The 23,677-nt window shown below is 49.6% G+C and overlaps 1 protein-coding gene across 9 annotated transcripts in view; it reads left to right on the top strand.

The window, feature by feature from the left end:
- The window catches only part of DIXDC1 (DIX domain containing 1), a 47,471-nt gene that overhangs the window by 17,022 nt on the left and 6,772 nt on the right, over positions 1 to 23,677 (top strand). For 5 of the 9 annotated variants that reach the window (XM_063310936.1, XM_063310935.1, XM_063310942.1 and 2 more), the window contains exons 2-11: positions 1,921 to 2,050; positions 4,047 to 4,172; positions 6,092 to 6,341; positions 7,601 to 7,708; positions 16,119 to 16,246; positions 17,967 to 18,172; positions 20,745 to 20,834; positions 20,923 to 20,976; positions 22,065 to 22,115; positions 23,566 to 23,670. In XM_063310936.1, the coding sequence (XP_063167006.1) occupies positions 1,921 to 2,050; positions 4,047 to 4,172; positions 6,092 to 6,341; positions 7,601 to 7,708; positions 16,119 to 16,246; positions 17,967 to 18,172; positions 20,745 to 20,834; positions 20,923 to 20,976; positions 22,065 to 22,115; positions 23,566 to 23,670 (1,248 nt within the window). Of the gene's footprint in view, positions 1 to 1,920; positions 2,051 to 4,046; positions 4,173 to 6,091; positions 6,342 to 7,600; positions 7,713 to 12,411; positions 12,872 to 16,118; positions 16,247 to 17,966; positions 18,173 to 20,744; positions 20,835 to 20,922; positions 20,977 to 22,064; positions 22,116 to 23,565; positions 23,671 to 23,677 lie in introns of those variants that run through there. The other 4 variants (XM_063310937.1, XM_063310940.1, XM_063310943.1 and 1 more) reach the window with 3 other exon arrangements.

The raw sequence follows: 23,677 nt of genomic DNA, 5'->3' as shown, positions 1-23,677 counted from the left end.
TAAACTTGGCAAGTTTAAGACGTCTGGACTTCAACTCCCAGAATTGAAGCTGGGCTGGGGAATTCTGGGAGTTGAAGTCCACACATCTTAAACATGCCAAGTTTGAAAAACACTGGATTAATCCATAATGCCAGTTGTCACTGCAAAGAACCTTGAAGTAGCGTAAAAATCTAATCAAAACCAGAATTAAAAAACATCAGAAGAAACAAGTGTTGAGGAGAGTTAATGGTTGGGGAAGGCCAACTCTAAAAAGGCAAATTCTTAACATCCCTGAAATACATCAGCATCAGAGTCTGGGTACTGCTTATACAGGTGGTCCTCACTGAAAGACCATTTGTTTAGCGATGATTCGGACTTATGCTGGTGCTGAAAAATGACTTGTGACAGGTCTTCACACTTACGGCTGTTGTGGCATCCTTGCAGTCATGTGATCACAATTTGGGTGCTTGGCAACCGGTTCACATTTATGACCGTTGCAGCATCTTATGGTCACATGATTGCCATTTTTTACCTTCCTGGCCAGCTTCTGGCAAGTAAAGTCAATGGGGAACCACGTGATTCGCTTAATGACTGCAGTGATTTGCTTACTGACTGCAGCAAAAAAGGTCGTAAAATCAGGTTGGAGTCGCTTAATGACCGCTTCACTTAGCAACCGAATTTCTCATCCCAGTTGTGGTTGTTAAGTGAGGACTACTTGCAGAGTTTCTCAACCTTAGCAACTTTAAGATGTGTGCTGGCTGGGGAATTCTGGGAGTTGAAGTCCACACATCTTAAAGTTGCCAAGGTTGAGAAACACTGGGTTATAGAAGTTAAAGGCAACCTCCTGGGTGGCCACACCCTTCCAGTGGACGCTCCATCCAAAGGCTCCATCCAAAACCTGGCTTTTAAAAAGCTGTAAAAACTAACACTGACCTCTTGAACTTAGCCCCAGATTAACTTATGAACCACTGATGTTGCTTTAACATGGATTCAACTGCTGGTTGATGCCGAGTCAGAGGGGCTGTGGCGTAGCTTCACAGGTACTCTCCCCTTCCTTCCGTCACGTGGGATATTACAATACCGCACTGCATTGTCGTCTTCCGTGAGGTGCCAATTCTCCAGTTTCTGGGCTTTCTGCATTGCAGTGCTTTGCATCGGTTTGCCACCTCTGAGCTCCTGATCCTCTGCTCTCCAGCAGACCCCGATGGCTGGGGAGCGGTTTTCTGAATGGGGCTGGGACTAAGCTGCATCATATTACGACTGAAGTTAAATTTCCCGTGGGCGTGTGTATCGGTGCGCGGCTGCTGGCTCCAAGTTGGGGGGATGCTGCCCCCAAGTGCTACATCGACGTGCAAAGTAGTCTTGAGGTGGAGATCCTGGGATGTGCAGAACAGTGTCAGCTTGCTCAGGATACAACTGGGTTTCAGATGTGCTCATGGCGTGCAAGCGAAAATGGATTGGAAGGATAACGCGTCAGCATGGATAGGGTGTTTTGGACTGGATGTTTTTAAATTTCTCCGCTTGCTGTAAAGAGCAGGGCTTCCTTAGAGTCCTCTTGCGCAGTGCCTACTGCAGGTCATTAGCCGCAAGCTATTGCAAGGAGACAGAGCACGCCACCCATTCCTCGCCACTTTGCTCCCCTGCCTGCTCAGAACGCCATGCATGCGCTGCCCTGCGTGCGGTTCCTGTATTTTTGCCATCAGACCAGCGCTTACGCCACATTTGGTAAAGTCAAGGCGGCCTTGCAGAACGCTCAGTTTACGGATGACCCATAGTTAGGAATAGAGCCTATGGAAGCCAAATTCGAGTTGAATACACAATACCACTTACACAGTATTATGCAATAACGTTCCAGCTTACATTCAGATTCAACTTAAGGACAGACCTTGGAAACGGAACTCGTTCTTAAACTGGGGGCTACCTGGTATTCCCTTTTCCCAGCAACAGTTGCAGTCCTATGTCGCCTGGGTGAATTCACAGCTCAGGAAGAAGCCAGCAGTTAAACCGGTGCAGGATTTGAGACGGGACCTCCGAGACGGCGTGGTCCTCGCTTCTCTCATTGAGGTTGTAGGTGAGTAGCATCGTTGCAAGGATATTCTGGTGGTTTTCAACTGCCCCCGCCTGGTTTAAGTCTGGGTCGAGGGGGTGGAACAGAGAAACTGTGCAGGGGAGAAGCGTACGCATAACCCGTTCACCTCCCATCCATCTTTGGTGGTGACATTTCACTCAGATGTGGTCCAGCCCTAAGGATATTGCTCAGGACTGCATCTTCCTGCTGCTTCCCTTAGGTTGTTGGACGTTGGCATTTTCTTGTGCCGATCAAGCTTGGAGTGCTAAGAGTGGCTCAGGCAGGGGTCCATTTTGCCAATATTATTTGGCCTAGCAAGATCCCACTTTGATGCAACCTTCCTGTCCTTCTTCCTCTCTTTCAATCTGAATGGTGAAGGTTTTTTAAAAATCACGTATTTATTTATTTAGAACAAAGATATAGTTTCAGAAGAGCTCATATCGCTAAGTGGACAAAGAAAATCACTGAAGTTATACAAGTCACACTCAGCAGAACATTAATAAAAGATAAACCATACCAGACAAAGTACGTTTTTTTTGTGATGAGGAGAAAAAGTGTAAATCTTTGAGCTTTGTACCACAATCTTCGCTATATTATTATTTATAAATATTAAAAAGAAGAAGAAAAAGAAACCTACTAAAATAGTATAAGTATTTAATTTCTGACTTCTCCTTCTTCTTTGTGCTCCAAGTGATTTACATTATTAATTAACATAAACTTGAGAAACCATATTCTAAGTATTGGTGTTTGCCATATATACTGTATATAAATATAAATATAAATAATATATGGAAGTCATTCTTGCTTAATTGACTGTGAGTTTTTGGATACTAAAATGCCTTTAATGGTTGACTCAAAACCAGAAGCCAGCAGAGAAGGAAATGAAAAACTTTTCCTCACCAAGATGAATAGCTGGAAAGGGTACAGGGCTGTAGGAGTTTTAAGGAAAAGAAGATTTCCCTCTCTTCTCTTAAGCCAGAAAATGTCCTTCCTTGGGACAGAATGGGATTGTGGGAGAAGGACCGGGGTGTTGGCTTCACAAGCAGTTAGAGTAAACAAGGTGCATGGGCCATGCTATTTAAAGATTGTTTAGTTTATTTTCTAACTCGCAGGCTGGCTAAGAATTGGAGGAGTTGAAGTCTGTGTTTCTCAGTAGCAACAGGCTGGGGATGGTGGCCTTGACTGATGAAACTTTATTCTGAAGAGATAGAGATGGAGATGGATAGAGAGAGAGAGAGAGATCCAAGAAAACTACAGGGATTTGTCCAGCAGTCTCCAAGAATCGGACACGACTGAACGGATAAAATATCTCCATCCATCCATCCATCCATCTATCCTCTCTCTCCCTCTCTCTCTCTTAATGTGGGGGGGGATGCCACTTGAAAATGATTTGGGTGTCTCAATTTCTGCTGAAACCCTGACCAGTTTACCCAGCTGGAGCACCTTCCTCCCCACTCCTGATGCATTAATGTTTTTTAGATTATAAACCTGACCTTTGTGATTCTCACTGTGAGCAATTTGTGATGAACCGTGGCTGAAAATGCTTCAGATAAGTAACTGCATTTGAAACAATACTTAAGGAGCTATAGTGGGTCTCTGCTCACTTCTGTTTCAGGTCAGGATACCAGTTATCTTTAAACCCCTAAATGACTCAGGGCCCCACTTTTTGGCAGAGTCTTAAGACCAAGAGAGGTGGCCCTTCTCTGAACAGCATTGCTTAGAGCCATGTAGCAACTCCAAAATGTGTGGACTTCAACTCCCAGAATTCCCCAGCCAGCATGCTGGCTAGGGAATTCTGGGAGTTCACACATCTTAGAGTTGCCAAGTTTGAGAAACACTGTACTAGATTTTTGATGCTCCAAGAGGAGAACAAAATATATTTTATATTCACAGTGGCATCTTAGGCCAAGGGGTTGCCAAGGCTGACCATCATCCCCCTGCCAAACTCCAAATTTACAGGTAAATGTTGCCATAAAATTTTGCTGCTTCTCCTTCGCAGCTGGAGAGAAACTGAATGGCGTGGAGGTCATGCCCAGCAACCCGCAGGCCATGAAGGAGAACGTGGAAAAAGTCCTACAGTTCGTGGCGTCGAAAAGGATCCGCATGCACCAGACGTCGGCTAAAGGTAAGCTGGTGTCCTTGAAGGGCCTGGATGCTTCAGTCCACATCTTGTCCTTGGGCTTCTCTTGATGAGGAGAGTGGAATGTGGGTGCCAGGGAGAGACAAAAGGCCAAGCCATGTGCTTTTCCGCCGTGCCCGCGGCCTTCTCATGATTTACGAGGACTGTTTGGGTTTCCAGACCTGACGTTCTGGCTGCCTTCGGCTGTGTTCTAGGAAGGGAGGCACGATGGTGTCGGTGAAGTCAGGAAGGGCGTGACTTCCTGCTTCTTCCAGGGGCAGACGAGTGCTGCCTTGCAGCTTTGGAGCATCAGCTGGACATCTCATGAGCATCACGGGGGACCAGTGGTCCCTCGAATGCATTTTTCATTCTGCTCAGGGAGGTGGTGTGCAAGAATGTTGGTGTCAGAGCTCTCGTGTGTATCAGACAACAAGGGACGTTGTGCTGTGCCACAGTGAGTGGGGCTCAGCTCCTGGAGGATTTCTCCATAACCCTATTCGTTGGGGGCTTATCCAGATGATTGGGGAACGCCGTATTAAGCCTGTGCAAGAGAAAAAAGACGGCTGGATGTTGTGCTGCACTCCATTTTGTGGCTGGGAGTTTCTTAGGTCACTGTTCAAACAGCCACCCCTCCCTTCTCTCCAAACATTTTCCCAGTGCCTTGCTATTGTCCTACGCACACACACGCACACACACGCACACAGGCTGCATTTGCTTTCATGGTGAGCGGGGAAAAAGGCTTGGCTGAAGCCCGGCAAAGTGATGGAAAAGCCATCATGGCCTCTTAATTTGTACTTTCGAGGTTTAAATTAACATAGTGGGCCCAGAGCAGTGTTTCTCAACCTTGGCTATTTTAAGATGTGTGGACTTCAACTCCCAAAATTCTGGGAGTTGACATCCACACATCTTAAAATTGCCAAGGTTGAGAAACACTGACCTGGAGTGTCTTGGCTTCAGCAGGGAGCGCTGAGGAGGCAGGAGAGGAGCATCATCCTGGGGGGGTGGGGGTGGCTCAGACTTTAATGCTGTAATTTGCCCTGTGGCCCTTTCCCCCTGTGCTGCCACTGAGCTGAAAGCTAATGAGCTCACGGGCAGATGGGTTGCAGAAGTCCCATAGCATTGCGGGAGCCCAGGGGTGTGGCCCCCTCCCTGGAAGGTCCTCAGTAGATGTACCGGTGCATAGTCTCCCTGCTCTTCTACCAGATGTGAAGCAAAGTGAATATTTCTCCCAGCTTTGAAGCGCAACAGGAGGAGGCAGGTGGAGAGTAGGGCCTGGAACTTGCTCTGCAGTCTTGGGTGCAACAGAAATGGAAAAGCAGGTGGCTTTGCTCAGGGCCGACCCCAACAGTTTCTATGAATGGACAAATAGATGCTTAAAATAAACAGGTTTCCCCTTGCATCCAACTGCGTCCCAGTTGCCTGAGAACAATGTCCCATAAACACCTGGCAGCCATTGAGAGGGCCTGAGGCCATGTGGTTAAAAGTCTTCCCTGCAGGTAGAAGGCCATTAGTTTCGTTTCAAGCGCTTCCTTCGGTTGTGCTCACCGAACATTGATAGGGGGCAAAGAGGTTGCAAAGCGCATGGGGCTGACCTAAAAACACCAGCTCCCTCATTCCCCGCACCCCTCCAAAGCAGTCTTTGATCCGACTTTACTGTGTCCTGACAATACGGGACCAATTTTGCAGACGGTTCTGCTTGACTGGATGGACGCCCAGGGAGAAGGAAGCATGGATGGGCATCAATACACAGCATGATTTGCCCTAAAGAATTAAAGAGTGGGTGAGAAGGGATCCCAGCTTGGCTTCATCGTTTGGAGGGGGAAACATTGTGATGCCTCCACGCTGCCCCTCAGTTGTTGAAGGACAGCTTCAAATTCCTTCCCCTGGCCAGGTAACTGCCATTCTGGTATGGTTGCATTTTCTAGACATCGTTGATGGGAACCTGAAATGCATCATGAGGCTGATCCTTGCTTTAGCTGCTCATTTTAAGCCTGGCTCCAGCAAAATCGCTTCGTCAAGCACTGTAGAAAAGAACTCTGGGGGAACTGGAATGTCGTCGGCCCGTCACAGGCCTCGCTCGGCCATGGCTGTCGCCCAAGATGCGGTGGCTGCCCTGGCAGATGTGCGCCAGGATGTCTCCAGACTGGGTCGTGATGTCTTCCAGCACCGTCAAAGGTACGTGATCTGTTTGGGACTGCGGCGAACAGTTGGCTCTCCTGGTGGGGTTTCACTGATATTTATTATATTTGAAGACAGGAATCGATGGCTTGATTGGTAAGCTTGGGTTTTTGGCTTCCTCTATGATGCATAGCATCTGGAGAGCAAGGTTCCTCAGATAGAGGTAGTCCTCAACTTATGACTGTTCGTTTAACGATGGTCCGAAGTTATGACGGCCTCAGAATGGGTGCTTTAAGGCCTGTAAAGCACTTCTGAGCGTTGCAGAATTTCACATCACTTCCCGCATGATCACATTTCAGGCGCTTGGCAACTGGCTTGCATTTGCAACTGGTTGCAGCGTCCCATGGTTACGTGATCATGTTTTGTGACTTTTTTGTCATTTATTTATTTATTTGATTTCTATAGCCATTTGCCAGCAAAAAACACCTGATTTACTTAACAACCTGTGATTCGCTTAATGATCACCGTAAAAATGGTCATGAAATTCGGTCTGGTCACGTGGTGACTCGACTTACAACCACAATGACTTACAATGGAAATTCCAGTCCCTGTTGTGATCATAAGTTGAGGTGATTATAAGTACTTTTTTTTAGATAGTTTTATCCTGACTTTACTATATTTTTTTATAAATAAGGCAGTGAAAATACCTAGTACTCCTTCCCCCTCCTATTTTCCCCACAACAACCACTCTGTGAGGTGAGTTGGGCTGAGAGGGACTGGCCCAAGGTCACCCAGCCGGCTCTCGTGCCCAAGGCGGGACTAGAACTCTCAGTCTCCTGGTTTCCAGCTTGGCACCTTCACCACTAGACCAGACTGGCTCTCCTGTAGAGCTCCTGTTTTAGACGGTGCGGGAGACAGTCCTGTGCAGGAGAGGGAATTCACCTCAAATAGCAGAGGCAGGCCTGCAGCTAGGGTCTGTGTCACCCGGGGCAAACATGGATTCTGCGCCCATTTTGGCCCACCCCCAGCGCGGTGCCTGGGGCACATGCCCCGCTTCCCCCCCCCCCAGTTGCGGGCCTGAGCAGAGGGGAGAATTCCTAAGTTAACAGAAAGAAGCCAATAATAATGATCGGCAGCACAATCCTGAAGGATTTGCTAAGTTTGGTCCATAGATAGTTTAACTGCAGAGGAGCTGTGAGTAAGTTTTTAAAAGTCCCCTTTTGAAACCAGCCACCCGACGCAAAGGAAAGAATCTTATCTTTATCTACCATTTTGACTCTTCTTGTGCCTACTCATGGTGCGATCTTCCTCTTTAGGAACAGCAGCCTGGACGAAGGGATTGAGCGACCGCACTGGAGCGTTCGGGCACTCGTCCAGCAGTACGAGGGACAGCAGAGTGGCCCTTCGGAGTCCCCTTCCTCCAGGTAAAAGATGCGTTCCTCCTTTGCTCGCTCCTCTGTCACCCCCGGGCCCCCGAGCTAATTTTTGAGAAAAAGCAAGGCTGCTTGTGAGCACACTGCGAGCGGCAGACTCTTGAGACGGAGTCGCCACCGTGCATCTTTAGAACCTCTGCTCCTGCGTTTCCCTTTCTTACAAATGTATAAATACGAGTTTGACAAAGGTCACTTGTTTACTGAAACAGAAGAGGCACGTCTTTCCACAAGTCACATTGGGAGGGCTCTGTTACGCCTTGCCTTGTTCCCCTTAGCTTTGAGTCTCACACAGTCCCTCCTTTGGTGTCTTCGTGCCCTTTGTTTCCTTAAATTGTTCTAGAAATCGTTGGAAGCCTCAAAGAAGGACACTGTTGAAATGGCCGTTCCTTGAGTGAGATGGGTGGCGAATAAATCTGAAGTATAAATATAAATTTTAAAGTGGGAGATCCTGTGATCCTGTTAGTTAGAATTCAGCCATTTTGGCTTCTGTGCCAGAATGTGGAGAAACGCTTGACCTTGATTGGGGTCCTCATTATTCCCGGCTGCCGGCACTCATCTCTGCTGCTTTGTCGGGGTGCCCATTGCTTTTAAACCCTGGTTGAAACCCTTATTCAATCGTATCTTCTGAACCCAGATTGTTATGCATGAATCGGTTTGCCAATTTGCATGCTATGTTCGTCTTTCTGCACTTTTTGCTATATGCCAGTCTTGGGTTTCCATTATGTGTGGATTCCTTTTTTGGGGGGGGCATATAATTCACCGGCAGGTTTTTAGAAGATCATCTACAAGTGACTTGTTTTGCTCTGGGAAACATGAGGCAGGGAAAAAAATCAGGAGGGAGCTGGTAGCATGTTTTCTAACTAACCCAATTTGATAAAAAGGAAGAAAAAGTTTTTGCTGTTCTTACAGAGAGCATCTGGGCTTAAGCCCCTCTTCACACTGCTGTGACATCCTCCTCATCTGCAGCCTTACTTCAGACTGTAGCACACCTTGATCTCCATCTAACGTGAATTTGCCCTTCCTAGGCCCCTAAATGCTCAGATCCATTCAATTTCCCCAAAGTGCTCATTGTCCCTGCGTGATAGAAAAATTAGAGTTCCCCGCAGGCTTTGTAAGCAGGCCTGTTGCCTTGGGATATTGGGACTTGGGGCCAGTGAATCAAATCTGCCTCAGCGTAGGAATGGTCTTGCTTTGTGGCTGTGGATTCAGTGGAACTGGGATGGTAATTGCGGGTTGCACCAGGGATGTGGGAGGGAGAGAGAGACCCCTGGCACAGGAGATTGCAGGATGTGGCCTTGGGCTGTAATTGTGGCTCTTGGCTACGAAGGCCCGGCCAAGGGGCCGGAGGACATTCGGTGTGCTTTTGGACAGGAAAAACAAGGTCTTGCTTCTGTCGACGGTTGGTAGGTCTGTTGCCACGGCTGTTACGCAACTCTCATGGACCAGCGGCACATCTGACCTGCATGAGAGCCAGTTACAGAGAGCTGAGCTTGTGCATGGGTGCGGCACAGGCTAAGTATTCTGAAAGCAATCCAGTCGCAGCCTTCTCCGCACTGCGTTGTGTTTGCTGGAGACGTTGAGATTCCTGCTTTTTCCCTTCATTTGGAATGCTCAGACCTTGCTACGGATCCTGAAAGATCATGTGCCAATTAATGTTGTTAAAGAAATGTACCAAATAATGTTGTAAAAGCCGGTTGGATCATTTTAACACCATCGGCATACATCAGTGTTTCTTTAAGCTGTTTTAAAGAGCAGGACGCGGCCTGCTGGCTGGGAGAGTAGAGGTGGGTCTACTCAGGTCTGGCCATCTTCCTAGTGGCAACAGAAGAAGAAATGATTTGAGACTTTGCCTTATGCCAAAAGCAAAAGGCAGAGCCAGTTTGGTGTTGTGGTTAAGGCATCAGGCTAGAAACTGGGAGACAGTGAGTTCTAATCCTGCCTTGGGCACAAAGCTGCCGGGTGACCTTGGGCCAGTCGCTCCCTCTCTGCCCTAGGAAGGAGGCAATGGCAAAGCACTTCCAAAAAACCTTGCCAAGAAAACTGCAGGGACTTGTCTGGGCAGTCTCCGAGAATGGGACACGATTGAACGGATTAAAAAAGAAAAAGAGGGTGAGGTGATGGATTTGTAAATGGAGTGCACTTTTAAAACAGGTATCCTTTAAAATCTTCCAGGAGATTGAGTGGATTCACACCTCTGCCAAACAAGGACATCTCTCGCACAACCCGACAATATCAGCTTCTCAGCTCGTGGAGAGGCTGGAAATAGGGCATGTGGGTTACTACGTAAGCCCTGGAAGATGCCTTCCAGCCAGGGGTGAGGGAATGCTTTGCCAAAATGCTTGTGTTTTTCCCCAGCCTTTGGTTTAGGACCCCTGGGCTAAAGAGAGGCTGTGCTGACAGGCAGACCCTTCCGAGGAGACAGAGAGAGTGTTCTGCGCACAGGAGCTCATTAAAAATGGCATGGTGCATTTCACGGGAATTAAAGGGAGTGGTCCAGAGCCCTGGCTCCAATCCAGGTTGGATAATTACAGTTTGCCCCCCACCGTTCCCTCTGCTGTTCTAATTGGCAACTCTTCGCCTCCTCCTTTCCTGCCCTAAACCCTGCCCAAGCCTTGGTAAGCAGCGAGTGAGCATCCCAGTAGCTAGCAACGTAGCGTATCTATGGTCTTGGGTCCGTTGCAAAGGCATTAGTGGGTTCCCCCTGTCTCCCCCGAGCTGTTTTGGTGTGTTTCTGTTTTTCCCAGAAGGTAACATGAACCACATTTCTAAATCCCCTGCGTAACGTGGTTCACCGTTTGTGCGCTGTTGAACGCTTGCCTTGATTGTGTGTTTGGGGGCTGTGGATGAGGAGTCCCACAAGGACGGCTTTATGAGCTCAGTGTAAATCTCAAGGTGGCCTGGAAGAGCTCCTAAGCACGATGCGTCCCCTGTAATCCATTGTTCCCAGCTTTCCATGTCCAGGGTCAATCTGCCTCTGCGCTTCAGGCTCCTATGCAGCATCTATTAAACCTGCAATTTATGTATTTCTTTGTTAGATTTGTAATTCGCCTTTTCTCCAGGAACTTAAAGCAACCCAGATGGCTTTCCCTCATCCATTTTTTTCTTTTTTTCTACTCCAACTCTTTGAGGTAGCAAGAATAATTGGCCCAACATCATCCAGGGAACAAGAGGGAATTTGAGCCTTGGTCTTCCCAGTTCTAGGCCAACATCTTCACCACTACCTTCCCTTGATTCTTTTGTTGTAGCTATTCCACAGTTCAGGAATTTAAGTCAGTTAAAGCAGCGTTTTTCAACCTTGGCTGCTTGAAGAGGGGCGGACTTCAACTCCCAGAAAGGCTGGCTGGGGAATTCTGGGAGTTAAAGTCCACCTATCTTCAAGCGGCCAAGGTTGAAAAACACTGAGTTAAAGAGGACATGTCTTCCTCCCCCCCACCCCCCCGAGAAGAAAGTTGAAGAGTTGGGAAAGGCACTTGGGATGTCTCTTTTCCCAAAGTTGTGGTCTTGCACTCCCCCCTACCCCCAGTGATCTTTTTTTAAAGGCTCAGCCAACTCTCTTGGCCGGTAGAGATGTGGGCAGCCGTCAGCTCACAATATCAATCATCATAAAAATCATTTGGATGGCAAGATTAAGATTTCTTAAGGCTGTCTTTCTTTTTGCTCGGATGTCCCAGGCCTCCTTTAGCCTTGACGGGCAGTGGCATTTCTCTTGGTCTGGCCCAGCCGTATCTCTTTTTTGGAGGGCGGGGGTGTGCGTCTTAGGAATTACCAGTGGTGGCCGTTGCCAGTGGTGAATGAGGAACGGAGCATAGGTGCCAGACGCAGCTTATTCCATTTCTCTCCAGCCCAGAGCCTTGCTTTACCCAGCCGTAAAACGTGGGCGGGCATCTCACTGGGATGCTGAGCCAGCTGGGGTTGAAGAAACCTTGGGTGCAGCTCCGCAGCAAGGACTAATGGAAGGGGAAGCTGGGGGGGGGGGAGATCCATTCCAGAACCCACCCCCCTGCCGCTTTGCATCCATACGCCAGCTTTTCAAATGACCTCACATTTGCGTTCGATGTGGATAGATGCTTGTAATACAACAGGTCTGCCTGTCTGTGCAGAAAGAGGCTGCCCGCATTTCCTGGTTCCCAAATGGACGTGTCTTTCTCCTCCCCCAGAAGAAAAATAGCCCAATTCTGGCAACTGAGTGGCTGGAAAGTGGCTGGAAAGGGCGTGTCTGAAATGGATAAGTGCTCCGTCTGTTTTGCATCGCTGCAGGGGCTTTGATCCTCTACCCACCCACGCCCCGGACGGGGAGGTGGATGTGGAGCCGGGCCTTCGCACCTCAAGAACACGGCGGCGCACTGAGTGCATATCTCCCCATCCCGTTCCTCCACAGGGATGCCTCAGTGTTTTCTCGGTATTAACATTGCAAGGAAGGGGAGGCAGCAGACGTGGTGACTCACGGGAGCCCTGGCCAAATCCTGCCGCTCTTCCCATGCAGCTCCTTCCTCCCCTCCCTCGCCCCCTCCCGTCAGCCATCCCTCTTCCCACCCTGGACTTAGACATCTCCGGGAAAGCGCCGCTGCCTTGCACAGTCCCAGTGACAGCAGGGAGGGGAGCTGCCGAGAGCGAAGCTTGAAGCAGCACACACACACGCTCCTGCGGGTGCTGCGCCCCCCCCCCACGGCTGGCTAATTGCCGCCCACGCTCGATCCAGGGGTTCTGCCTCTTGATTTGGGCTCTTCCGAGTGGCGGCTGAGGACAGGCTGGGAAGGAGACCGCTCTCTGGCTGCCAAGCCGAATTTGGGCATGCATCAGACCCACAACGCAACAGTGCCAAGCAAACAACATCCCGGCGGAGCTAAAATCGCAGCAGCCCCGTTTTGGGTCTCTCTCTCCCTGGCACGCCACCGCCGGCGGGGGGCGCATCGATTTCCAGTCCGCTCCTTCTGAAGAAGTGGGACCGCAGCATTCTTCAGCCCGCCACGTCTCGGTTCCCGTGGAGAGGTCTACCTGGCAAGCGTGGCTCCACCAGGTTGGCCCCAGCTGACGTCCCTGGTGCAGAAAGGCCGTTTTGGTGGAGGGATGTGGCATGTGAAGACTGAGGCTTGCCGGGAGACGGGCTCTGGGCCAGAGCCAAAGCGGGAACATGGGAGGGAAGCCGGTGAAATGGTGAGCACCCCCACCCTTTGGTGCTGCTGTTTTAAGGTTGGGGGGAGAACAGGCAGCAGGGGTGAGCGGGTGGCTGGGGGAGCAGGTCACTTGTGAAAATTGGCGAGGGGGCTTGGTGGTCCTCCCTTAGTTGCTTTTCTGGGCCATTTTTAAAATTCAGGAACCGAGCTACCCTCCAAGGAATTAAGCAGGCTGTTCCTTATGCCATAAATGGTGCTGAAATTGGTTTCATTTCCTGCTTTCTATGCAGTTTTAGCACTGGATGATGAATTCTTTTCTTTTTTCCCCCCAAGAGATCAATTGCAAAAGCTTCTTGTTCCCCCACTCCCCCCTGGGGCACTGATGCGAGGACCCGGGCGTTCCCTCCTGCTAACCGTTTGGTTGAGCGGCGATGGAAGTGTGCAAGGGTTTGAGCTTCAGGTGTGATGGCTTTGGGGAGGCCAGTGGTCAGTGGTGCCCCGGGCAAAAGTGCCGTGGAGCCAGGTTGGTCTTGGGATCTGGGGTGCCATGAGGTGGCACCTGCAGGGCGTTTCTGTAGTCTCGTTGTGGCTGTGCGTTGAAGCATCATTGGGAATTCTCTCAAGGTATCTGCACATAAACCCTACTTTGGTCTAAATGGAGGAGAAGTGGGATTTCTGTGGGTGAGTGGGCCCAGAGGTCTTCCATCCTGCCTGTTGAGGACTCCTGTTCATCGGCTGCACCCCGTATCCCTTTGCGGTGTTTCCCCTTGCTGGAGATGGCTGACCCCTCAGCATGGCTGTGGCTTCAGCAGAAGGCAGACTCCTGTGCAGAGGTGAAGCTTACGTACTGGGCCACGTTGCTTTCCTTGTTAATGCGAAACTGGGGGGCGGGGTGGGGACTGGTGGTCTTTTGCATCCTTTTAAAAATCTCTCTCCTCTAGACTAGAGTACTATTGCCATGGCATTGCTGCAGGAGAGATGTAAAACCTCAAGATGCTTGCATCTCAGAGCCTCGGGATAAACCTGTCCTGTTTCCTGGAAACTCACGTGCAAAGCATATCCTGCTCCCCTGCGAGAAGGCCCCGTTTACCTGGGTGTCAGCTCTGCTTTCTGAGGATCCGTCAGACGGAGGGGACTGCTGCGACTTCAGCTTCCCGGCTCCCGTTGTGTTTACCAGCCTGCAGCATAGTCCAAAGGAGGGGGGTTTCCGGGGTTGATGTGCAGAGCGCAAGAACTTGGTCTGGCCTCTGGCCTTTGGGGCTTGGTATATAGACAGCTGTGCTGCTAGTGTGGGAAACTGGGTGCAGACCATCGGAGGCAGGTCAGCGGTAACGGAGAAAGCTGCGTGAGATGGTTTTCTGAATTATGGAATCCGAGCCCTGGAAAACACGTCGCCTTTTCATTTCGAATGGGACATCCTAATCGCTGGCCATCCTCCTCCCCCCAAATGGGCGAGATGCTTTGCATATTGTTCTAGCATGTGTGTGCACTAGGAGGCCCACACACAACACACACCCACTCACGCCCCTCCGGAGCTCAGCCGTGGGAGCCAACTCACACTCTTGGGGAGGCTAGGAAAGTGAGCTGGGAAAGTATCTTCTAGCGTTTGTTTCTGGTCTCTCTCGTTTTGTTAATCCCGTCTTCTCCCCTTTTTCCTTTGTTTGGGGCACCTTTGTTTCTCTGTCGGGGAAAACGGTACATTAACTCTTGCTGACACTTGCAAGGAGACATCCTTTGGGGACGCATTAAATGGGTCAGTGCATTCCAGATGCCTTTCGCTGTTGTCTGGGAGATGTGTGCGCAAAGAATCCTAGGGTGGGAAGAGAGGTTCAGGGTGGATTGCTCCTCGGGAGTGAACCCCTGGAAATACTGTCATCTCTCTCTCTCTCTTTTAAGGCTAAAGTTCAAGGAGAAGGAGAGATAGGGGCAGAAGTGGCGTTCCTAATCCAGCAAAGTGTAGGCTTGGGGAGTAGGGGCTTGACTGACAGGTCTGAGCACCATGGAAGGGGACAGAATGGGAGAGGGGCCTCCTGGAAGACGGTCCTTTTGGGAAGCCCTCCTGGGTTTCCTCCCCAGCTCCCAAGCCATGAACTTCAGGCTGCCTTGACCCATGATTAAGGGAAGGAGCTTAAAAGGAAAAGATTCCCGTGAGCCTGGCTCGGACTCCTGGGGATATTTTTAATATTTATGTTTTTATTATATTATTCGCTTGGCAGCTGTTCACTGTTTCCTTCTGCCTGGGTGTTTCATGTGACACACACACACACACTCACACCCAGCCTAGCCTGCACCCTTGTGTCTTCCTCATGGTCTTCCATTCCAGTCCTCGCCAGGCCTGAGTGCTGAGCCTTTGGGGACCCCATCCAAGGTCACTTGAGGACTGCCGCCTCCTGGGACAAAGAGGGGTCCCAGGGTGAATTTTCCTGCCTGTATTGGATGAACCTGGAGGGTGGTCTTCGTCCTAACTGTCCCTACTCTCCCTTGAAGAGTATCCGGAAGCTACAGCTGGTGCAGAATGCAGCCGCGTGGGCAATCCTGGGTTTCCCAAGATCAGCACACGTCACCCCTTTGCTCCGCAAGCTGCATTGGGTGCCAGTTTGCTTCCGGGTCCAATTCAAGGTGTTGGTTATGACCTTTAAAGCCCTACATGGCATGGGGCCAGGTTACCTAAGGGACCGTCTCCTCCCCATCACATCAGCCCGTCCCACCCGGTCATGCAGAGAGGGCATGCTGTGGACCCCGTCTGGACGAGAATTCCATCTGGCAGGGTCCAGGAGGTGGCCTTTCTCGGAAACAGCCCCTGCCCTTTGAAACATCCTTCCCCCAGAAGTGAGATTGGCTCCCTCCCTCCTGGACTTTAGGACACAACTAAAGACCTGGTTGTGTCGTCATGCCTGGGGCGGGAGAGAGAGTAGCCATTCCTGGGGATGGTTAGTCTCTTAGAAGGACCCTGCTCTGCTTGCGAACCACAGAGAACTTTCAGCCACTGTGGTTTTTATCGTATTTATTTTATTATGTATTACAGTATTTTATAGTTTTATATTTCTTTTATTTATGTTTTACTGTAAACCGCCCAGAGTCCCTTGTGGGAGTTGGGCAGTGATAAATTTGATTGATTGATTGATAGATTGATAGATTGATAAATAAATAAATAAATAAATACTGAGCTTTTTTTGCATGATGCTGTGATTTCAGGTGCAGGCAAGTGATATATTCAAGTGGAATTGGTACGCATGGAGGAAAAAAGCCCAGTAACCCCCTTTTTTTGTGTCCCCCCTCCCCCCCAGCCTCACCTCCCCCAGCCCTATCAATAGTGCAAAGAGTGAGTCCTGCACTACACCTTCCGAGGAGAAGGCAGGATTTGACATTGGTCGTGAGGAAGAAGATGGAGAGGAAAAAGCAGGAACAAGAGCAGGTGGGGGAGAGGATCGTCCTAACTAGAAATTCGGGGGTTAACTTTATTCATGTATTTATTATTTCAATTTATATGGCCGCCCGTCTCAAATATGTGACTCTGTGTGGCTAACAACGGTTTAAAGAACTGTTAAAAAAAACCCATATAAAAACCATATAAACCCTCGTCAACAAATTAGTCCCTTGTGATGGCTTTTCTGTCATTTATTCTGGTGCTCTTCCATGGTTTGGATAAGAATGTTGACTAGCTGAAGAAGGGGAAGCCAACTGAAAATGCTTAGCCTACTTTAAAAGTGGTTCCCCCTTGATTTGGCCGCCTGCTTTTGAACACAGATAATGTCAGCAGCGTGAGCATTTATTGGAACTGGATCTGAAGGCGTCTCTTTGGTCTCCAACCGGCGGAGATGCCTGCTGTGGAGCAGATGTGTCCCACCAGAACAGGAAAAAGAACATTCAGGGGGTGGTTTCTGCTTAAAGATACGCTTAATAACTTACGGCCGTGTCTTTTGTCAGGTGATAAAGCCAAGCCAGGTTAGGCTGGTTGACACTTTGGGGAACCCACAATGCTTTCCCAACCTTGCAATCCTCGACTGTGGATGGAGCATGCCGTCGATTTAAAGAAATGTCTCTTTCCTTGTTAGGAACAAAATTAACATCCACTGTGGATGCTTGCAAGACTTTCGGTTTCCCTGATGTTGTCCTTTGGAAATAACCTAATTTTCACTTGGCACTGGCTGATTTTTGTAGGGGAAGGGCCGGCTTAGTCCCTGTTCTGACTCAATCCATGTCGTTCAAAGGCAGAAGCTTTTGTGAACTCACTTCACGAGATGCGCAGAGGTGTGCATCTTCACCACACCCCGTCTGGTTTTTGGCATTGATGGGAATTGAGCAGTTTCTCCTGATCCCACGATCTCTGAGGAAGAATGGTGTAGACCAGTGTTTCTCAACTGTAGCTATTGTAGGATGTATGGACTTCAATGCTCAGAATTCCCCAGCCCAGCTGGGGATCAAGCCAAATGTTTACAGGTAGTCCTCGCTTAATGACCACAACGGGGACCAGAATTTTGGTTGCTGGGTGAAGTGGTCATTAAGTGAACCCGACCCGATCTTACAACCTTTTTTGTGGTGGTCGTTAAGTGAATCACCACAGGCATTAAGCAAACCACATGGTCACTTAAGTGAATCATGCAGTTCCCCATTGATTTTGCTTGTCAGAAGCCAGCCGGGAAGGTCGAAAATGGCGATCACGTGACCATGGGAGACAGCAACGGTCATAAATGCGAACCAGTTGCCAAGCGCACAAATCATGATCACATGAGTGCAGAGATGCTGTAATGGTTCTGTGTGTGGGGACTGGTTGTAAGTTGGGTTTTCAGCACCGTCGTAAATCTGAATCATCACTAAATGAATGGTTGTTAAGTGAGTAATACCTGTAATCATCTGTGCATTGTGTAGATAGCCAGTTTACTTACTTACATCTTACTAATACAATACATTTTACTAATGCTATGTCACAACTGTAGCCTCCTTGCATCTTAAGGGGAAAACAAGGGATGGAGGAAAGAGATTGGGATATGTAAATCAGATATGACAGAGGAACGAAGGTGGTGGACTGTAAAATGAATATAAATGAGAATAAAGGTATGTCAGGACTGAGGCACAAATCCGTGGTCTACTTCTCTCTCTCTCTCTCCCCGCTCTGTTCTTCCTCCGCTCCCCAGAGACCTGGAGCCGTGCTTTTCCGGAGTTAGACCACAGACGTGTTGTGTCCCTTGCAGAAGAAAATGGCTCTCGGTTGCCCACCGAATGGTCGCCAAAGTGTCCTGCCCCAAGTCTGGAGACTTCCTGGGAGGATCACCTCCTGGAGCAGCAGGATCACTTAGAGAAAGAAATGGAAGAAGCCAAAAAGATGATTTCCGGATTGCAGGTATCCCTCCCTCCCTCCCATAAGTTGGCCCCCAGTGGGATTCAGAGCCTGGTAGGATGACACACTGTGGGCCATTTTTAAAAGGGACTTGTACTCATCCCAGAAATAGGTAGTTCTAGAAAGATGGAGATGATTTGGAGAGAACTGATGGGCTTGTGGCTCTTTGAACATTGATGCTGAGTCTCTTTCTCTCCCTCTTGCACACCCACTCACCAGCTGCAAAATAAACACTCCCAAAGGGATGCTGACCTGCATGCTGGATGGAGGACCTGTGTGCTTCCTTGTACTGTGAGATGCGCGGGACAGTTTCCCAACTCCCTTCCTCTACATCCGGCACAAATAATGACTGGTTCTACTCTGTGGGGTGGACTATGCTCTTTAGAGAGGAAACAATGTCTTTACGCCAGGACTGCCCTCTTGCTGAAGAAGCTTGGACTTGCATGCCAAATGGGTACCGCTTCCATGTTGTTCTGCTAAAAAAGAGCATCAGCAGCAACAACAGTAAAAGCGATGAACTAAAGGACCTGCAGAATATACAAGGTGAAACCCTTGTCCAGTCAGTAGCTGATGAGTGCCCTGGAATTCAAATGGTTGCTCGTTGGGTTTTAAAGGAGCCTGAAAAAATACAGGTAGTCCTTGACTTACGACCACAGAACTTCTGTCACTAAGTGAGGTGGTTGTTAAGTGAGTCATGCCTGATTTTATGACCTTTTTTGCTGCAATTGTTAAGCAAATCTGGCTTCCCCCATTGACTTTGCTTGTCAGAAGCTGGCTGGGAAGGGCACAAATGGCAATCATGTGACCCCAGGATGCTGCAACCGTTGTAAATACATGCCAGTTGCCAAGTGCCTGCATTTTGATCACATGACTGCAGAGACGCTGTGATGGTCGTAAATGCGAGTACCGGCTGTAACTCATTTTTTTCAGTGGCATAACTTTGAATGGTCGCTAAACGAATGGTTGTAAGTTGAGGACTACCTGTAGAGCCTGTTGGGCCCTCTTTGGTACCTCCCTGGCAGAACGGCCCTGCGTTGCTTCCTCTGGAGCACACGTGCTCTGCCCCTTCTTGTAGCAGAGGCTCCACACAATCTGGACAGTCTCTGCTGGCTTTGAATGGTACATGTTGATGTGCAGGGCAGCATGGAGCAGGGTGAGCAGGAAACCAGCTTCCCCGTCACACCTTCAAGACCAGCGAGGGTTTGAGGGCCGTTCCAGGGCTCAGCACGGCCCTTTGACCATCTTGACAGACTGCCGTCCTTTGTTGGATTTCCCACTGGGAAACATTGTGCCATCTCGGCAATGGAGGATACAAATGGGTCTGCCCGTGTGGCACACTGCCAGCATCGCCTCTCCCTGGGCTACAGTCCAGAGACTCCAGAGGGTGGCCTTTGGGGTGATCGGCCGCGTTGGACTGGCCAAGGGACGGAAGTTTGCATTTTTGTTCTTTGGTATGCAAGTCGACGTTGGTTCAGTCTGTAAAATCAAGGCAGCCTGTTGCTTTTCAGTGTCTCCTTCTGGCCTCCCTTTTCTTGTCTCTAGAGTACAGGTAGTCCTCAAGTTAACAACCAATCATTCAGCGACCATTCAAAGTTATGACTGCGGTGAACAAAGGGACTTATGATTGGTCCTCAAAGTTCTGGCCATTGCAGTGCCCCCCTGGTCATGTGAACAAAATCCAGGCGCTTGGCAACCAGCTTGCACTTAACGACCTGTTGAAGCATCCGGAAGTCACATGATTTGGGACATGTGGGACGCCGGCAACTTTCCCTGCCGGCGTCCCACAAGCAAAGTCAGTGGGGAAGCGGGCAGGGAAGGTCGCAAGTTGCTCCGGTTGGTCTCCCCCACTTTCTTCACTCGCATGCACTCTGTGCCCTTCGGAGTTGGAAGTCCACACAGCTAAAAATTGTTGAGGTTGAGAAACACTGGTCTTGGATATACCCCTGGAAGTCTCCCTAATGCTAAGGAAGACGTGGGCATTCTGCCACCTGAAATTGCTCCCTAGGCCACCCGAAGAGCGCACACACCATCTGGGTGAAGGCCCTGGCCTTCGTCCTCCCGCCAGCAAACGCATGATGCTTTAGGAACTGCATGTAGGCTTTTGAAACAGATTTATAGACATCTCTTGAACAATCGTGTGGGTTTCCTATAGATCCTGGAGTGAGCATGAAAAGCATGTCATCTGCTGTGAAGCTTCACTATTTCCATATTTATCACTTTGGACCACCAGGTTAATTATTACCCAGTTTTTAGTTGGTTGCACTTACCATCACAGAAGTCCCTGGCTGGACCACCCTCCCCTGTGCCCTCTTCCTCCCTTGGGAGGGTATCCATTTATGATGAGGATCGTTCCCTCCTGGATGATTCTCAGACATGAAGTCAGAAGGTCCTTGCTTGCCCCGGCTTTGTCGGTCTGTGGCTTTCCTCACTCGGTTTCGATTTTGAAAGTGCTTCAGAAGATCGAGTTCACTTTTATGCCTCTGGGTCTTCTGGAGGAGGTCGGATTTCTCTCGGAGGCGCTTCCACGGGGGTGTCTGGCTAAGCTGCTTGCTCTTTGCCCTTCCTGTTCTGCCAGGCGCTGTTGCTCAACGGGTCATTGCCTGAGGATGAGCAAGAAAGGTCGCTGGTCCTCTGCGAAGAGGAGGCCTGTCCGGAAGAGCAGCTGGTGAGCCCGGAGCCTTTTCTCCTGACCGTCCTTCCTGAGGTGGGGGCTGGGAAGGCACTGGGAGATAACCGCTCTGCTTGGTCTTCAGGTCATAATCCGGAGCCGGCTGGATCAGAGCCTGGAGGAGAACCAGGACCTGAAGGTGAGGGCCCCCAGAGATGGAAGACGCTTCTTGGGCTCCTGTTAGGACAGAGGTCCCCAAACCCCAGGGCCGCAGACCGGTACCGGTCCATGGCCTGTCAGGAACCGGCCGCTCAGCAGGAGGTGAGCGGTGGGCGAGCGAGCGAATTTACAGCCTGAGTATTTACAGCTGCTCCCCATCGCTTGCATCACCCCCTGAGCTCTGCCTCCTCTCAGAGAAAGCAAGCCCATTGGCTACTATCTCCAAACGGCGTGAAGAAAAAAGAATAAAAGGTCGGGAAAAAGAGGAAGTGCTTGAATCATCCTGAAACCATCCCCCCACCCCCCGGTCGGTGGAAAAATTGTCTTCCACGAAACCAGTCCCTCGTGCCAAAAAAGTTGGGAACTCCTGTGTTAGGAGACTGCTGCGTCCAGATGTGCCAGTTTTTGGAGATAGCAGGGAACTGTTTAGAGTTGGCCTTTATAACTCAGAGGCTACTGCTTGGTAGAAAAAGATGGAAGGGGCAGGGTCCCTCAGAATAACGAATGGCAAAGTGGGTGGCAGCCTAGCTGGTCTCTGCAGGGAGAGCCAGGCCCTGCTGGGGAGGGTCAGAACTTCTGAATTCTTCCATGGGCCTGACAGTCCATGAACCAGATATAAATCTTAACAAGAAACCCCATTTGGGGGCTGCAGGGGACGGGGGGAAAGAGAAATCCACTTCGCTGGCATTTTAAGATTCTCAGTGGAGTGTTGCCCTTTGCAGGAGAGGAATTCGGGGCTCCGGCTTGGCAGCAAAATCTGCTGAGCAGAGAGATCCAGTGCCGTGAGGTGGCCCTGTCTGCCCCGGTGACCTTCACTGACTTAGAGAGGAAGGAGGGGTCGCTGTAATGAAAGCAGCCCCCCCACCCCATGCATTGGGAGGCAGATCTGCAGTATTTGGTCTCCTCCAGGGAGTGTGCGGATAGTGACTGCAAGCCCAGAACCGTCTCATGCTGGGCGTTCTTGGCATCTGGCCTAAAGGGTGGTGGTGGTGGTGGGCAGAATAGAATGCAACTGGGATGTGCGGAAAAGGGGCTGACTGCCACCTCCTTCCTTTGGCTTCGTTGCAGAAGGAGCTGCAGAAATACAAGCAAGAAAGCCGAAACCTGCAGGGAGTGAAGGTGAGAAAGAAAGCTTGCATCGGGGAATGTGGGTGTGGAGAAGGAAGCAGGCGGTTTTTGGGGTCTCTGTCTGCCAAGAAGCCCTTGAGAGGCCCTCCCTGGGTCTTCCCTGCCAGGGAAGGTGGGCAGAAGATGTCAAGGCCTTTTTGGTGGTGGCTGCCCAGCCATGGCACCTTCTCCTCAGAGACTGGGCAAGGTTCTTCTCTGTAGCAAAGACCTGGCACAGGTTTTGGCCTTTGTTTTTTTCCCCCCCTTTTAAACATTTGAATTGTATTTTAAACCTGCATTTGTTGGGTGTTAATGCTTTATCAACCCTGTAAGCTGCCCAGAGAGTGTTGTTTTGGGGCTGCTTATAAAGGAAGTGAAGAAGCCAAACAGATAGCAGGGGGTGCCTGCTTGCAGATGCTCTTTGCAAATTCCATCTCTTGGCCCCGAAACTGCAAAATAAAAACCCTGTTAGGAAAGTAGCTGTTGCAGGTTCTAGGGTCTTCTGAACAAAGCCTTTTGCATGTTGTGAGAAGGTGGCCTTAGGTAGTCTGAGGATTCCCAACCTCCTTTCTGCTCATGAGAAATACGGGATATTGGGAGCAAGAGATTGTGGGTCTTAAAACTTGGATATTTTTCTGGACCATCATTTCCAGAGGGCTGGTATGACCCTAGGGGAGGTGTGTTTAAACCCCCTTCTTTTCCTCCCCCTCCACTTCCATTCAGGAAGAATCTAAGTCCTTTCTGCGTTTTGCGAACGGAAGAAAAGGTGCAGTTCAGCTTGTAAGAAAATCCACAGCATAAGTGTGCAAAAAGAGCAACAGCTTATGCCTCGTCTGACATCTTGTCTTAGCATCTCTGAGCCTTTTGCTCATCAGTAACTCTTTACAATCCTCAGCTGCTGGTGCCTTTGCCATTTTCTAGCCAGTGTGTCATCCAGGTCAAAATTAAAGGGACATGCTAGAAATCTAAGAAATGATTAAATAAAATGCGGTCAGTCTAGTCCAGCCTTTCTCGACCTTTTGACCCCGGAGGAACCCTTGAAATATTTTTCAGACCTTGAGGAACCCCTGCAGAAGTATAAGCCAGAAGTCCCAAAATTACTATATTCGTTTCACATGTAGGGCTGTATATATGCATTAACAGTGTTCTTAAATAAAAATAATGAAACTTACCTCTTTAATATGAAGTTGCCCGAATTTGAAACACTTTTTTTTAAACAAATCGTGATCTCACAGGGAACCCCTAGGGACCTCTCGTGGAACCCGAGGGTGCCACGGAACCCTGGTTGAGAAACCCTGGTGTCATTGAACTTGCTTGGGTCACCTCTTAAAAAAATAACAGTGCTAGAAAAAGAGATCAGAATGGATAGGTTAAAACCACATGGCAAGGTGCAAATGTGCTGCTCTTCAGCATTGATAAGGGGGTGCTTGGAGCCCTGAAAGGTGTTCGTTTATGTTCCCAGGATGCCCTGCAGCAGCGGCTGGCCCAGCAGGACACTCTGATGCTTCAGATAAAGCAGGAACTGCTGAGAGCAAACATGGAAAAGGAGGAGTTGCACAGCCAGAATGTGAGTG

Source organism: Candoia aspera, chromosome 9 (genome assembly GCF_035149785.1).
Source record: "Candoia aspera isolate rCanAsp1 chromosome 9, rCanAsp1.hap2, whole genome shotgun sequence".
NCBI lineage: Eukaryota > Metazoa > Chordata > Lepidosauria > Squamata > Boidae > Candoia > Candoia aspera.
Note: the sequence above shows the minus strand (reverse complement) of the source record. Positions and strands in the feature narration are given on the sequence as shown.